Source organism: Mus musculus, chromosome 6, assembly GCF_000001635.26.
Source record: "Mus musculus strain C57BL/6J chromosome 6, GRCm38.p6 C57BL/6J".
Lineage (NCBI taxonomy): Eukaryota > Metazoa > Chordata > Mammalia > Rodentia > Muridae > Mus > Mus musculus.
Genome location: NC_000072.6, coordinates 100,607,519 through 100,622,418, shown reverse-complemented (window position 1 = coordinate 100,622,418; position 14,900 = coordinate 100,607,519). Strand labels below are relative to the sequence as shown.

At 43.7% G+C, this 14,900-nt stretch overlaps 1 protein-coding gene across 4 annotated transcripts in view; it reads left to right on the top strand.

The window, feature by feature from the left end:
- Shq1 (SHQ1 homolog (S. cerevisiae)) overlaps window positions 1-14,900 on the top strand; it is a 99,373-nt gene that overhangs the window by 48,765 nt on the left and 35,708 nt on the right. For 3 of the 4 annotated variants that reach the window (NM_181590.5, XM_006506669.4, XM_006506668.4), the window contains one exon: window positions 10,563-10,683. The exons of the other annotated variant lie outside the window; for it this stretch is intronic. In NM_181590.5, coding sequence (NP_853621.2) covers window positions 10,563-10,683 — 121 coding nt within the window. The remainder of the gene's footprint in view (window positions 1-10,562; window positions 10,684-14,900) is intronic. 4 annotated transcript variants of the gene reach the window in all.

The window sequence follows — 14,900 nt, the reverse complement described above, 5'->3', positions numbered from 1 at the left end:
TTTTTAAAGAATTCTACCTGGAATTTGAATGTCTTATTCCTAACTGTTTAAATGAGTGAGAATTGGTTATGCAGCCATCAAGTAATTCTGATGACATCCGGCTGTGTGCTTAGAGACGTTACTATCCGATGTTTCCACAGACTCTGATTAAGGGTTGTAAGAACTGAAGTTTTGTGCTGGTGCAGAGAGGAAACGGTGCAGCTGAGTTCCAGGGCATAGATGTAATAGGAGAAGAAGTTTGGAACAAGTTGTATGTTGTTGGATGACCTTCCCCAGGAAGACAGCAAACCAAACAAACAGTTCTACCCAAGTCTAGTTTAGTGCACCCGTGAGCTTATTGAAGTTACTTAGAGGATCACTGGGGAGGGGCTTCTTATAAGAGCAGGGTGACTAAAGACAGTAGAGTCACCAAGAGACCCAGCCCAGAGTGAGTAGCGTTCTTGGAGCTCTTTGCATAACTTTCAGGCAGCTTACCTGGTCCTAGAGTCACTTCTTTTCCTCAGTCATTGCTGCTCTGTAGTCTTGTGGGCTCCCATCTTCTATCCAAGATGAATTACATCTACATAGTCCACTCTTTCCTTCAGTTTCTACTTTTTTTTTTTTTTTCTGCCTGCTCTTCTGTGTTCCCTGAAGGAGGTGACATGGATGATCTGGTTATTTTCTTCCTTTTATAGCTGAGTACTGGGCCACTAATGACTGTTACAGTCACTTATTCTTGGGAAATTCATCAATGATAAGGCTTTACAGATCGCCACCCACTGCAAAAGGAAAGTTCCCCTTTATACTTGAGACTACACTAATGGTTTATGGGTGTGAACACAAATGTTTTAGAAAGCAGTCTACTGGGCACAAGACACCTTGTTAGTAAAACAATAGCAGTTGCTTCCCCACTGGAGTCTAGCCATAGGTCTTTGCTGTGATTTACGTGCCAGACATGACTTCCCTCCTATGAAGAGGGCCTTAACTTCAGTCAGCAAGCCATCGATGGCACCTGTAACAGTCACACCACTGTTTCAGTGGACTCTTTTTGTTTGTTTGTTTGTTTGTTTTTGTTTTTTCCTTTTTTTAAATTAGGTATTTTCTTCATTTACATTTCCAATCCTATCCCAAAAGTCCCCCATGCCCTTCCCCCCACTCCACCCCCCACTCCCACTTCTTGGCCCTGGCGTTCCCCTGTACTTAGGCATATAAAGTTTGCAAGACCAATGGGCCTCTCTTTCCAGTGATGGCCGACTAGGCCATCTTTTGATACATATGCAGCTAGAGTCAAGAGCTCCGGGGTACTGGTTAGTTCATAATGTTGTTCCATCTATAGGGTTGCAGTTCCCTTTAGCTCCTTGGGTACTTTCTCTAGCTCCTCCATTGGGGGCCCTGTGATCCATCCAATAGCTGACTGTGAGCATCCACTTCTGTGTTTGCTAGGCCCCGGAATAGTCTCACAAGAGACAGCTATATCAGGGTCCTTTCAGCAAAATCTTGCTAGTGTATGCAATGGTGTCAGCGTTTAGAGGCTGATTATGGGATGGATCCCCGGATATGGTCGTCTCTAGATGGTCCATCCTTTCGTCCCAGCTCCAAACTTTGTCTCTGTAACTCCTTCCAGTGGACTCGTTTTAATGGAAAGATAGGCAGTGTCCTTAACCAAACAGGACTGCTGGTGGCAGTTCTGCCCCTGCAGCCTGCTTAACATCCTGTAGCATTGTGAAAGCTAGCAAGCAAGCAAGGAGAGAGCTTCCAGCTCATTCCAGCCTGACTTCTACACATCCTCCTGCCAAAGTATGTGGTTTCTCTTAGCAGCAGTATATGGTTTCTCTTGCCATCTAATTTTGGCATGCAACCAACAGTAGTAGCCTTTATGGTTTGCAGGGCCTCAGGAACCTCCTTGGCTAACTTGTAGAGTAGTAACTATCCCTAGCACTGGGATTGTCACCCACTGTTATGGCTCCTAGGAGTGCCTTTTTCTACCGCTGTGCCATGCTTTTGTTTAAACTCTCTAATTCGTTTTTATTGTTATTCCAGATGCTGTTCACATCTGTAAGGCACACAAGGGATAACATAGCAATATATAGTGAAGCTTTTTTTTTTTAAGGGAGATAGTTAAGCCTTTTAACAGAAGATGGTAAGAATCTTTGAAGGCCTAACTTGTCCCCTCCAAACAAGTACTCGTAGTAAAAGAAATCTTTGTAAGGTCTAGTATAGTACAAAATGACCTCATCATGTGCATCAATTGCTTCATCAAAGAACCATGTTGAAGGCTCAGTCAGCTAAGTGCTTGCCATGCTGGCATAGGGACCTGAGTTCAGATCTCTTGCATCATGGAAAATCTGAACGTGGCAGTGCACAGTGTAGACTCATTGCTAGGGAGATGGAACCAGGATTCCTGGGACGTGCTGGCTAGTTAATCTAGATGATGAGTGAACTCTCATTTCTATAGGTTGAGAAGTGATTGAGGATGACATCCAACATTGACCTCTGAACTCTGCACTCACAAATGTATGAGTTCTAGCAGGTCTCTTGTATGTGTACACACAAGATCAGTGTTGAGTACAGTGGCTTATAGAGGATACTACCCCATCTGGTCTTCCCTAGTCGGTAGTTGTTCTTCATGAGATATCTGGGTTGACTGATCTTGGGGTACTGTTGCAACTGCTGCTGTGGCTGTGAGTCTGTCCACCCCAGTGGTCTCTGTGGAGCCAGCTTGTACTGCTCAGCCTAGCTCAAGGCCAGGAGGGACCAGGGCTTTGCTACAGCCTGTGGTTGGCACTAGAGTCGACATGTGTTCTGACAGGCTCTGTCTACCACTGTGGCACTTTCCTGTTCATCAGTCTACCAGCCTGTGAACAAAGGCTGCATGAACACATTGCATGTTCTGGATGTGAACTGCCCACCCCAAGAGAAGCTGCATCTTTGCACCTGCGGTGCTGCGTCTTTTATGTCTTCCCTGAACTGTGCTGAGGCTTTAAAGGCGTCAGAAGTTAACTGGCACAGCCTCTGCCTTCTGATCGTCTTAGGAACTCTCTCGACAAATCTAGCAGCCTGCATAGACTCCTTTGTCTACTTTGACTTTTCCGCCCCTCTTAATTGCTTTTGCCCTTTACATACCTGGTTTACAGTCTGGGTCATCCCAGTCTGCCAGGGCTTCTCCTGTGTCAGGATTGTGTCCCACCTTGGGGTTCAGCAACACCACTAGAATGAAGTCCTTCTGAGTCACTCCCCCTTTCCCTCTTTCCTCTCTCACTTCACTTTTATTTTTTGATTTATTTTGATATGTGTATCTATAAGTAGAAACGTGCATATGAGTGCAGGTGCTCATAGAGGCCAAGGCTTCAGATCCCTGAGGCAGGAGTTAGAGGTGAATGTGAGTGCCCTAGTGTGGCTGCTGGGACCCTAGCTTGGGACTTCTGAAGAGCATTGTGTGCTCTTATCCACTGAGCCATCTCTCCAGCCTTTCAGCTTCTTTTCTTTCTTTTTAAAAAAAAAAATTATTTATTTTTTAAATTTATTTCAAGGGGATACCTTTACCTGGTTTTCCCCCCTCCCAGAAACCCCCTATCCCATCTCCCTCCCCCTGCTTCTATGAGGGTGTTCCTCCATCCACCCACCCACTCCTGCCTCCCTGCCCTCGATTCACCTACATTGGGGCATCTATTGAGCCTTCATAGAACCAAGGACCTCTCCTCCCACTGATTCCTGACAAGGCCATCCTCTGCTACATATGTAGCTGGAACCATGCGTATTCCTTGGTTGGTGGCTTAGTCCCTGGGAGCTCTGGGGGGTCTGGTTGGTTTATATTGTTGTTCTTCCTATGGGGTTGCAAAACCCTTAAGCTCCTTCAGTCCTTTCTCTAACTCCTCCATTGGGGACCCTTCACTCAGAGCAGTAATTGGCTACAAGCATCCGACTCTATATCTGTAAGGCTCTGGCAGGGCTTCTCAGGAGACAGCTATATCAGGCTCCTTTCAGCAAGCATTTCTTAGTATCCACAGTAGTGTATGGGTTTGGTGACTGTATCTGGAATGAATCCTCAGGTGGGACAGTCTCTGGATGGCCTTTCCTTCAGTCTCTGCTCAGTCTACATATTTGTTCCTATGAATATTTTGTTCCCCTTTCAAGAAGGATCGAAGCAACTATACTTTGGTCTTCCTTCTTGTTGAGCTTCATGTGGTCTGTGAATTTTATCTTGGGTATTTGGAGCTTTTAAACTAATATCCACTTATCAGTGAATGTACACCATGTGTGTTCTTTTGTGATTGGGTTACCTCACTCAGGATATTTTCTAGTTCTATCCATTTGCCTAAGAATTTCATGAATTCATCGTTTTTAATAGCTGAGCAGTACTCCATTGTATAAATGTACCACATTTTCTGTATCAATTCCTTTGTCGAGGGACATAAATAAGGCTGCTAAGAACATAGTGGGGCATGTGTCCTTGTTAGATGTTGGAGAATCTTTTGGGTATATGCCCAGGAGTGGTATAGCTGGGTCCTCACATAATACTATGTCCAGTTTTCTGAGGAACTGCCAGACTGATTTCCAGAGTGGTGGTACCAGCTTGCAATCCCACCAACAATGGAGGAGTGTTCCTCTTTCTCCACATCCTCAACAGCATCTGCTGTCACCTGAGTTTTTTATCTTAGCCATTGTGACTGGTGTGAGGGGGAATCTCAGGGTGGTTTTGATTTGCATTTCCCTGATGACTAAAGTTGTTGAACATTTCTTTAGGTGCTTCTCAGTCCGAGTTTCCTCAGTTGAGAATTCTCTGTTTAGCTCTGTTCCCCATTTATTAATAGGGTTATTTGGTTCTCTGGAGTCTAATTTCTTGAGTTCTTTGTATATATTGGATATTAGCCCTCTATCAGATGTAGGATTGGTAAAGATCTTTTCCCAATCTGTTGGTTGCCTTTTTGTCTGTTGACAATGCCCTTTGCCTTACAGAAGATTTGCAATTTTATGAGATCCCATTTGTTGATTCTTGATCTTAGAGCATAAGCCATTGGTGTTCTGTTCAGGAACTTTTCCCCTGTGCCCATGTGCTCGAGACTTTTCTCCACTTCCTCTTCTATTAGATTCAGTTTATCTGTTTATGTGGAGGTCCTTGACCCACTTGGACTTGAGCTTTGTACAAGGAGATAAGAATGGATCAATTCGAATTCTTTACATGTTGGCTGCCAGTTGAACCAGCACCATTTGTTAAAAATCTTCTTTTTTCCACTGGATGGTTTTAGCTCCTTTGTCAAAGATCAAGTGACCATAGGTGTATGGATTCATTTCTGGGTCTTCAATTCTATTCCATTGATCTACCTGTCTGTCACTGCAGTTTTTAAACACAGTGGCTCTGTAGTATACAGTTTGAGGTCAGGGATGCTGATTCCCCCAGAAGCTCTTTCATTGTTGAGAATAGTGTTTGCTATCCTGGGTTTTTTGTTATTCCAAATGAATTTGAGAATTATTCTTTCTAACTCAATGAAGAATTGAGTTGGAATTTTGATGGGGATTGCATTGAATCTGTAGATAGCTTTAGACAAGATGGCCATTTTTACTATATTAATCCTGCCCATCCACGAGCATGGGAGATCTTTCCATTTTCTGAGGTCTTCTTCGATATCTTTCTTCAGAGACTTGAAGTTCTTGTCATACAGATCTTTCACTGGTTTGGTTAGAGTGGTACTTTATATTGTTTGTGGCTATTGTGAAGGGTGTTGTTTTCCTAATTTCTTTCTCCTCTTACACGGAACTTCCTCTTACTGCCTGCCTTTTATTGTCTTAATGAAATTCAAGGAGACCTTAGCTAGTGATAGCCAAGGCTTTGTGGTGGTGCCCATGCCAGTCTATGGGTCCTGCTATTGTTTGCATTTTCTCTGTCTTGGGGAGAGATGAGTGATTATATTCCTTAGTGTCTTGGTTATTTTTCTATTGCTATGATAAAACACCAGACCAAAGCAACTTATTTAAAAAAAAATTATTTTGGGGGTCACAGTTCCAGAGTATTACAGTCTGTTAACCATTATACTGGGAAATATGTGGCAAGCAGGCTCGGAACAGGAGCAATACTTGAAAGCTTACACCCTGACCCACAAACAGGAAGCAGAGTGCTAACTGAGTTGGTATGACATAGAAGCCTCCACCCTTACCAATGACATACCACGTCCCACAAGGCCACACTTCCTAATTCTTCCCGAATAGTTCTACCAATTGGGGACCAAGTATTAAACTATATGAGCCTGTGGGGGCATTCTCATTCAAACTAGCGCATTCAAGTTTCTCTGCCTCTATGGCACTGTGGCAGGACATAAACAGCCACTTCTCCTGTACTCACCTTCAGTTCTGTTGGCCCTGTTTGCGTGTCAGGTGCATTGTATGCTCCTTCCTGGGGAGACATGGGCAACTTCTATTCACCCTAGATAGGGCACTGACCACAGACCAAAGGAACAGCTCGCTCCATGTCTCACTTAGTAAACCAGTGAGCTTCTTGCGTCTACTTACAGGCATATAGACGGAGGTTCACTCTCAGGAATATGGTGACTCAACATGCAGGCAGCTTGACTGGTCCTCTCTCCCTAGCAACTGCGTATTGCCTTTTATAACCATAGAGGTTTTTGGATGTTGTAACTCGGGAGCTTTCTGACGCCTTCAGGCCTTCTTTCCTCCTGGAGGGGGTGGTCCCTGACTAGGTGGGTTTCGTATTTGCTTGTTTTTGTTGTTTTGAGGGTAATCCTCCTGTGCTGGAATTACAGGTGGGAGGCCCGTGCTTATATATAATAATACAGTAAGCTTGAAATAAGTCCTCAGAGGTGTTACCACTTATACATGTTAACCAAGCAGTCTGTGCAAGGGCGTAAATGTTAGCGTCCGTCTACTCCAGAGTGCAGCCTTTATTGAACAGGAACATACAGTTTTCTGGACATTGTTCCAATCTAGAGAATGAAAGATGAAAACTCACCCTTTCCAGCCTACGAGTTCACCACTTAGTAATAAATGCAGACATTGTGTTTATGACATAGTGGCTGAGAGTCAGATTTATTTCTTCTCAAATCCTAGCCAAATCATTCATTTCTTGTGAAACAAAAAAGGAAGTACCTAACTTGTAGGGTTAATGATGGGATGTTGGTGTTGGCTCTAATTGACGTAATAGAGAGACGTGCTGGGCATCATAAGGGCACCTGAAGTGGAGCTGAAGGAGAGCTAGGACTCCGTTCCTAGAGAGAGGAATGCCTGAACTGTACTTGGATGATAAATTAGACACTTGATTGAGCCTCGTGCATTTCCGGCAGTAACTGAGTGTGCTCTTGCTCCCTGCTAATTCTGTTTGTGGATGTATGGACGTGATGTGTCACTGGCTGTAATGGCAAAGGCTAGGCCTTTAACTGGCCTTACTCTGCCTAACAGTGAATCATTGTCTTCAGTCTGAGCTGCTGCTTACTCTGCAGAAATGAAGACCTTGGGTGCGTAAGACTTACCCAGTGAGAAGCATTCTGTTGTCAGGGACTTGACTTTATTCTACATCTTAACAGGGCTTGGTAGTGAAGCAAATTGCCACATTTTGGTTCTCTTAATTTTGATTGATTTGACAGAGTGTTTCTATCTTCTCTTTTTGGCTCAAATGAACTATGAAAATTAATGTTAAAATAGTTGCTAAGATGTCTCTTTTGATAATATCGTCTTATCAAACACTAAGAAATTTACCTAGGTGTCTGCTAAATTATGTTGAAGATGATAATTACTGTTGGTTTTTGTTCTGATGTATTTTATAAATAATAATGGGACCTTTCTGTCAGTACTTTAAAGACTTTTTTCTTTCTTTTTTTGGCTTCTTATCTTCTGTAGCTTAAAACATTAAAAGGGGGGCATAGTCAGGAAGGGCCCTTGCTAAGCAAGTATGGACCTGTGTTTAATGCCCAGCACACATGTACAACGCTGGGGTTTAGCTGCAAAAGAGACCGTGTCTCAAGAGAAGAGACTAGAGTATCAGAGCAGTCTACTTAATGCTCTGCCCCGGCCCTCTGCTCACTGGCCAGCAGTAGCTACTCACCGAGCTCCAGTCCCAAGAGAAATGCTGTTTCCAAGACCAGGAAAGATGGCTCCTGGAGGACAACTGAGCTTGACCTCTGACCTTCATGTACATAGAGAAGAGCCAGATGCCTAGAAAGCAACGCTGAAAAGAAAATTGAGGTTTTCTTGGGTGTAGGTAGCAGCTTACATTATTTTTCCCTTTTTTTTTTTTTTTTTTTTTTTTTTGGCATTTAGCCAGCAAAAGCATCTCCTACTCTGATCCCTGCATGGATAGGAACAATTTCTTAAGTGCCTCAGCCTTAAGCTGGTCTGTCTGTCAGTGAGAGATTATTGCCCAACCTGGCCGCTAACAGGAAGGAAAGCAAGCCAGAGAGCGTGTCAAACTGTGTCTGTGTGCCATCATTAGACAGTCATTCCTGAAGGAAAACATTCATGAGTCTTGTCATTTATAGTCCTGGGACACTGGTTTCCAGTGCCTTCACGGGTGAGTAGGAGGCCCTAGATTCAGGGCCTCTGGTGACTAGGGTTAGTTTATCCAGCCAATCAGTTTTAGGGAGTCTCTGACGTTGGGCCCTTTGACATCCTGGGGACAGATGCTAGCTCCTTCCTGCAGTGAGAATAGTTACCGTGGTTACCGTTCAGAGTACCTTTGTTTTTTATACTCTGGAGTAGGCAGTAAACTGCTTGAAAAGTGGTCACTTTCCTGCCTTGTCTTTGAGCCAAAGTAATTGTCCTAGCTTTAGGCCTGAGCAGCTTTTTTATGCTCATGGGATGTATGACCACAGAACTGGAGGCAGGGACTGTGAGTCCCCATAAGCTTCTGGTCACCAACCATGTGACAGCCTGGAAGAAAGCTAGTCTTTTCCTTTGTGGATAGCTGCGGAATAAGTAGCTGAGTACTTATTCTGGACAGAGAGAACACTTGGCACAAAAGAGATGTTGAAAACCGCAGCTACCTACCCTAGCTGTGATGTGGTGCTCACCACGGGGAAGCTGGCTGCTAGCTTGAGAGATTAAACATGGCGTCGGATGACAATGGAGGGTGGAAGAGGGGTGAGCTTAATGTGCTTCTTTTAGATTTCCTGGGTATCTTTTACCATGCTATGACATAGAATTCCATGAAAATCGTTTTGGTAAGGCTTGTGGAAGCACAGCCTTTAAAGAGAGCTTATGAGTCCCCTTTGCCCAAGCTGTCCTGTATGTGAAAGGCATGCTTGTTGAAAACCTCATCTGAATATTCTTTCTCAGTTGCTTAAAGACATGAATCACATGTTTGAACATTCTCCTGTCAGTATTTAAGGGCTGCCTGGTAGATCATGCCCACCAGGTTTTATTGATCATATAACATGTTTCTGGTGGACACATGGAAAAAGAGGTGGTGTGAGGGGTGAATAACTGCTCCTCCACGTAGACCAGTACTGCGCGCACAGTGGGCTCGCACTATTGAGTTAGTGACTGGGCCAGTACTCTTCCGACCACCCTAAATCCTGCATTTTCTGCTAATCTGGTTATATTAAGAAGGTATGAGGCCTTGGGAGGGAGCCCTTGGGGCTGTCACACTGTAGAGAAGTAAAGTCCAAGTGAAGAGGGTTTTTTTTCTGGCAAAGACCTGTGATTGCTACTTGGAACTCTTTGTAGTCAGTCAGCCAGTTACCTAGGGTGCTGGTTACTTTTTTGTCAATTTGATACATGCTGGAGTCATCTAGAAAGATGGAAGGGCAATTCAGAAATTGCCTCTATCAGATTGGCCTATAGGTAAGTCTGTGGGTGCGTTTTCTTGATTAGTGATGGATGGAGGAAGTCCCAGCCCACGGTGGGTAGTGCCACTTCTGGACAGGTGGTCCTGGGTTATATAAGAAAGTGGGCTGAACAAGCCAGTAAGTCAGCAGTGTTGCTTTATGGCTCTGTATGCAAGCTGAGAGCTGCAAGATGGCAAGTTTATCTGGTTAAGTCAAGGGCAGGACTCTGATTGTATGCAATGGCCAGGGTAACTGTATCAAGTGATTGGGGTGGACACTAGATGCAGCTGATTCCTGCTTGATTTCTCTATTTTGGTGAATATTTGGGACTCTTCAGCCACGGAGAGAGGGCAGGAATAAGAGGCATTGCCAAGGAGAAAGAGTAGAGGTTTGGGGTTGGGGGTGTTGAAAGGAGTTGCTGGGTGAGCATCATGCTGTGCGTAGATTTCAGACTTGAAAAGGGGGACCTGCTAGTGTGCACATGTCTCGTAGGTATTGGGGATCACCTCTGAAACAGCACAAGTTTTCTCTTTGAAAACATGCTTTCCAGCCAGGCAGCTGCGCAGGCCTGTAATCCCAGCCACTCAGCAGGGAGGCAAGTGGATCCTAAGTGCAAAGACAGCCTGGGTAACTTTGTAGGACTGTTTCAGAAATAAAGAGTAAGGGGCTAGATCATTAGTTTTAAATGTTCTTAAACTACTAGAACTCTGAGCTGTTTTAAATGTATCACCTCTCAAGATCTTAATTTCTTAACTAAGAAAGAAGATATTTTTCTTCTTAAGGCTGACTGAATGTTTTCAAATTTTCCTTCAGGTAAGAGTGCAGTTTTAAAGTGTCTCCTGGATGTTCACAAAGTCTTTCAGGAAAATGACCCAGCATATATTCTGAATGATCTCTACATCTCAGACTACTGTGTATGGATTCAGAAGGCCAAGTAAGTTGTGTGTCCCTGGGTAATTTTACATGCTCGCAGCAGTGAGACCCCACTTACCCGGAGAAAGTCAGTGTAAGTAAGAGAAACCCAAAGCTGCTCGACACTTTAGAAATGGCTGGATGCTACACAGGGACATTAGTACTGGGAACTCATCTGAGCTACATAGAAAGACTGTCTCAGAGAGGGAGAGAGAGAACACTCACTCACACACACACACACACACACACACACACACACACACACACACACACACGGATTCAGGAAAGGGAGAAACAGGAGGGCAAGGTTCATTAAGATAGGCAGCTTGATAAATTGCTTGGGGAGGTGAGTGTAGGTAGATAAAATGTGGGTATTGCTAGAGCAGACAGAATGTGTGACAGAGACAACTAGAGGGAGGAGCAAGTCATCCTGTGGACAGTTTAGAGCAGTGGCTCTCAGTCTGTAGGTCACACCCAAGACCATCGGAAAGCACAGGTATTTACATTACAGTTCAAACTACCAAAATTGCCATTATTAAGGAGCAATGAAAATAATTTTATAGTTGGGGGTCACGTGTATTACAGGTGCACAGCATTAGGAAGGCTGAGAAACACTGGTTTAGAAGGTTCATGGCAAGTAAGGCATGGTGGCTGGGCCCATGTGCTATGGACTTGCCGCATGGCTTCCTCACGTCTTATCCAGTGAGGAGAAAGTGGGGCGAGGCTGGAGGACTCCTGGTGGCCTGAGTCCAAAAGCTCTACAGCTCCCAGGCGGTTGTTCTCTTAACCATGACAGATGCTCATAGAAGGGTATGTGGGCCTCCTGGATCCAAACCCTAATGGTGTGCACAGAATTGCTATCTCTAAACTGATAGGACATCTCAAGACTGGGTACCTAGCCCTGCACCTATGGCAGGGCTGAGTGTGCATGCATGTGTACTGACTCTTGATTGGAATGATCCCTCAGTGGTATAGAGCTCTTGATTGGAATGATCCCTCAGTGGTATAGAGCACCATGGCACAGTGGTGTGTCAGTGCTACCTAGACGGGAAAGAAGCACTAGGCTTCTGTCACTGCAGTAATTGCCTTTTAATACCTCTGTGGATGACCTGTGATCTGGAATTATTTCTTCTTTCTGTTCATGAGGAAGCAATGACATGAGAGTGTAGTGTGAAAGCCACCCCGCGGCCTGTTGTCTGGAGGGTGCTCGGGTTGCTGCCGACAACACCTCACTCTGTGGCATGTGGAGGCCACGTCTGTGGTGAAAAGCTGAATCCTTAACCCTTCAGGTCTTAAGGCAGGCCACATGACTTCATATTCCCCCCCCCCCCCCCCCCCCCCCCGCTGACTGAGCTTATCAGATCCCGTGCTGCCCTCTCCTGGTGTTGCTCTGTTACTATTATTATTTCATAATACAATTCAGTCGCAGTAGTCACATGTAGGTGATTTGTCTCTCAAGAGCAGAGCTTGTATAAACTTGTAATGAGTGTGGAGGTTGGTGCCAGGATCCCATTTTTGTGAGTGCTTCTCTCCACATTGTGACATTCCTTATTAAATACAGAGAAAACTACATTGCATTCCACAGACAGCTCTAAGTGTGCATGTTGCTGTGGAGTCACCAGATGTACTTACTCTTTAAGGGTCTTTTTTTTTTTTAACACTTGTTTTAAGTCATAGGAAACAGCAGAATTCATAGGTTCTCAGGAATTAATTATTCTGGTGGTAATGATTTTTTTATTTGTTTTTGGTTTTGTTTCTAAAAGGATAGTGTAGTCAACAGTAGGAAAGAAGAGAGAGCTTGCAGAGACTCAACAATTTTGTAAACTACTTTGCTTCTTCTACTTCACCAATTGGAGTGTACCTTTTCTTTCCCTAAATGGACTATGTTGTTTCACTGTGATAAAATTGTTGATAGCCTAGCTATTTTTCCTCTTCCTTTGGAATAACACTTTTCTTAATGCATCTGGTTTTTATTAAACTTTCTAATTTCAGCCTTGGTTTTGTTAAGTACAGCTTAGATGATCTTTCTTGTATTTTACCTATGAACCATCTCACTTCTGAATTAACCCCCGGGCAGCCTCTTAACTATTTTTGTCTTCATCTTTTGCTGTCTTATTTTATATAGTTAAACCACCACATTTTTATATTACACAATAGTTTATATTTTCTTTAGTCTATACTTGATAGTTTTGATTGTAATAATAAAAAGCTGTGTAACATTTTCTTGGAAGAACTAGACAAGTATGAAATTCTGACTTGACCCAAAACGGCATTCCAGTTTTCCAGCCAGACATTTACTTTGGCAAAAGCTTATTGAAATGCTGTCATTCTTATACTGAATCAAAGGAGCTATGGCAACAATGTGAGGTTTACCCCAGGAGGGTGTTTTGCTTTTCTATGCTATCTGCTTTTTGTGAACACTTGGATTCTTAATACAAAATTATGAGTTGGCGAATTAATTTTTCTGGGGAAAACAAAAAAGCATCCCTTGTTTCCGTCAGTGTTCGTGGCACTGGGATTTCCAGCGTGGTGTCTGCTGCAGCATACATTTCCTGAGTGGCAGCAGTGGGAGGATTGTTGGTTTTTCTTGCAGTGATGATAACGATAGGTCTATAACAGTGCCCTGCCCTGTGGGATCAGATAGTTTCCCAGATATGCCATGTGTAACAACTAGTTGTCTTCACTCGTGCACTGTAGAAGTGAAGTCAAAGAAAAAGTGCTCCCTCTAGGAACTTTTCCAGGAAGAAGGGGATTTAGTGAAGCATTTGTTCTGTTAGTAGGTGCTCCCTTAGCGCTTGGTTGAGAGGTCACTACATACATCGTATGCCTTTGCCATAGTGGATAAGCTAAGCCCTCACATCTTCTAAAAACTTCAAGAGCCCTGTGAAAGAACATTAATCTGGGTCTATCACTGTTTCTTGTGTGCACAGCAAATTTTAGTTGAATTGAATGGGCCCTGTTAGTTAAAGGAGACATTTTTCGTTGCTAAAATATGTAGCTCTGGGGCTGATAAGATGGCTCAGCAGTTAAGAGCATTGGTTGTTCTTTCAGAGGACTGGTATCCAATTCCCAACATCCCCCAAGGTGGATCACAACTATCTATAACTTCAGATCCAGTGCCCTCTTCTGGCCTTCACAGGTATTGCACACATGTAGTACACTGACATACATTCAGACCAAACACCCATACACAGAAAATAAACAAAAAAAGTTTTAAAAGCTGTGAAGTGGGACTCCGGAGATTGCTCAGTAGGGAAAGACACTTGTCGAACCCAGCAGACAACTTTGAGTTTGATCACTGGGACCATAGTAGAAGAGACCAACTCCTAGAACTTGTCTTCTGACCTCCACACATGCACCATGGCATTTGTGTAAATGCATGCACACACACACACAGTAAAGAAAATGCAATTTTTTAAAAGCTGCATCCATCAGTTATAGCTTATCTTTGTTGAGATTTTCAGTTCTGTTCAGTGCTGGCTTGCTCCCTGCCTCTGAGTCTTTCATGGTGGCCCACCGTTATTAGTTCTTGCAGTTCTGTCATCCGAGAACTTGGCAGTTTCCACCCTTTGCGTAGCGCAGGATGGTAAGAGTGAAGCAGTGCTCTCCGGCTCAGTTCTCACTGCCCTGTGACCTGGGAGAGCTCTCCCTCGCTGCCTTCAATGCAGTTATTAGTATTCAATACTTCCTCCTGCTGTTTCTTATTTGTTTTATTTATTTTTTATTTTTTGAGACAGGGTTTCTCCGCATTGCCCTGGCTGTCCCGGAACTCACTCTGTAAACCAGTCTGGCCTGGAACTCAGAGATCTGCCTGCCTCTACCTTCTGAGGGCTCCCTGTTCATTCTTGTACATGTCTGTTTGTAACTTAATAGTTTTCAGGAAGTCTCTTCCCTTTACAATGTAGTTTGTAGTTTCTATTAAGTCTTTTTCTTTTTTTAAATAAGACACTCCTCACTGTAAAAGGAGGTGCGTGTGTGTCCAAGGAAGAGGATTGACAATAACTGACTGGGTTGATTTTGTTTGGGTTTTACTAGTTTGAAACAGGATTTCTTCAGCTTCCCTCGTGCAGGGATTGCAAGCATGCTTTACCCAGCTGGCTTAAAATGTACTGTGTGGCTTTAATCCACAGTACATTTTGAAATGACTAAGGGACAAATAATGAATTATTTTTGTTCTTCTGCATATAAAATTTTTGGTATTTTTAAATCTAAATAAAATCCAGACTATCCTCAGTATAA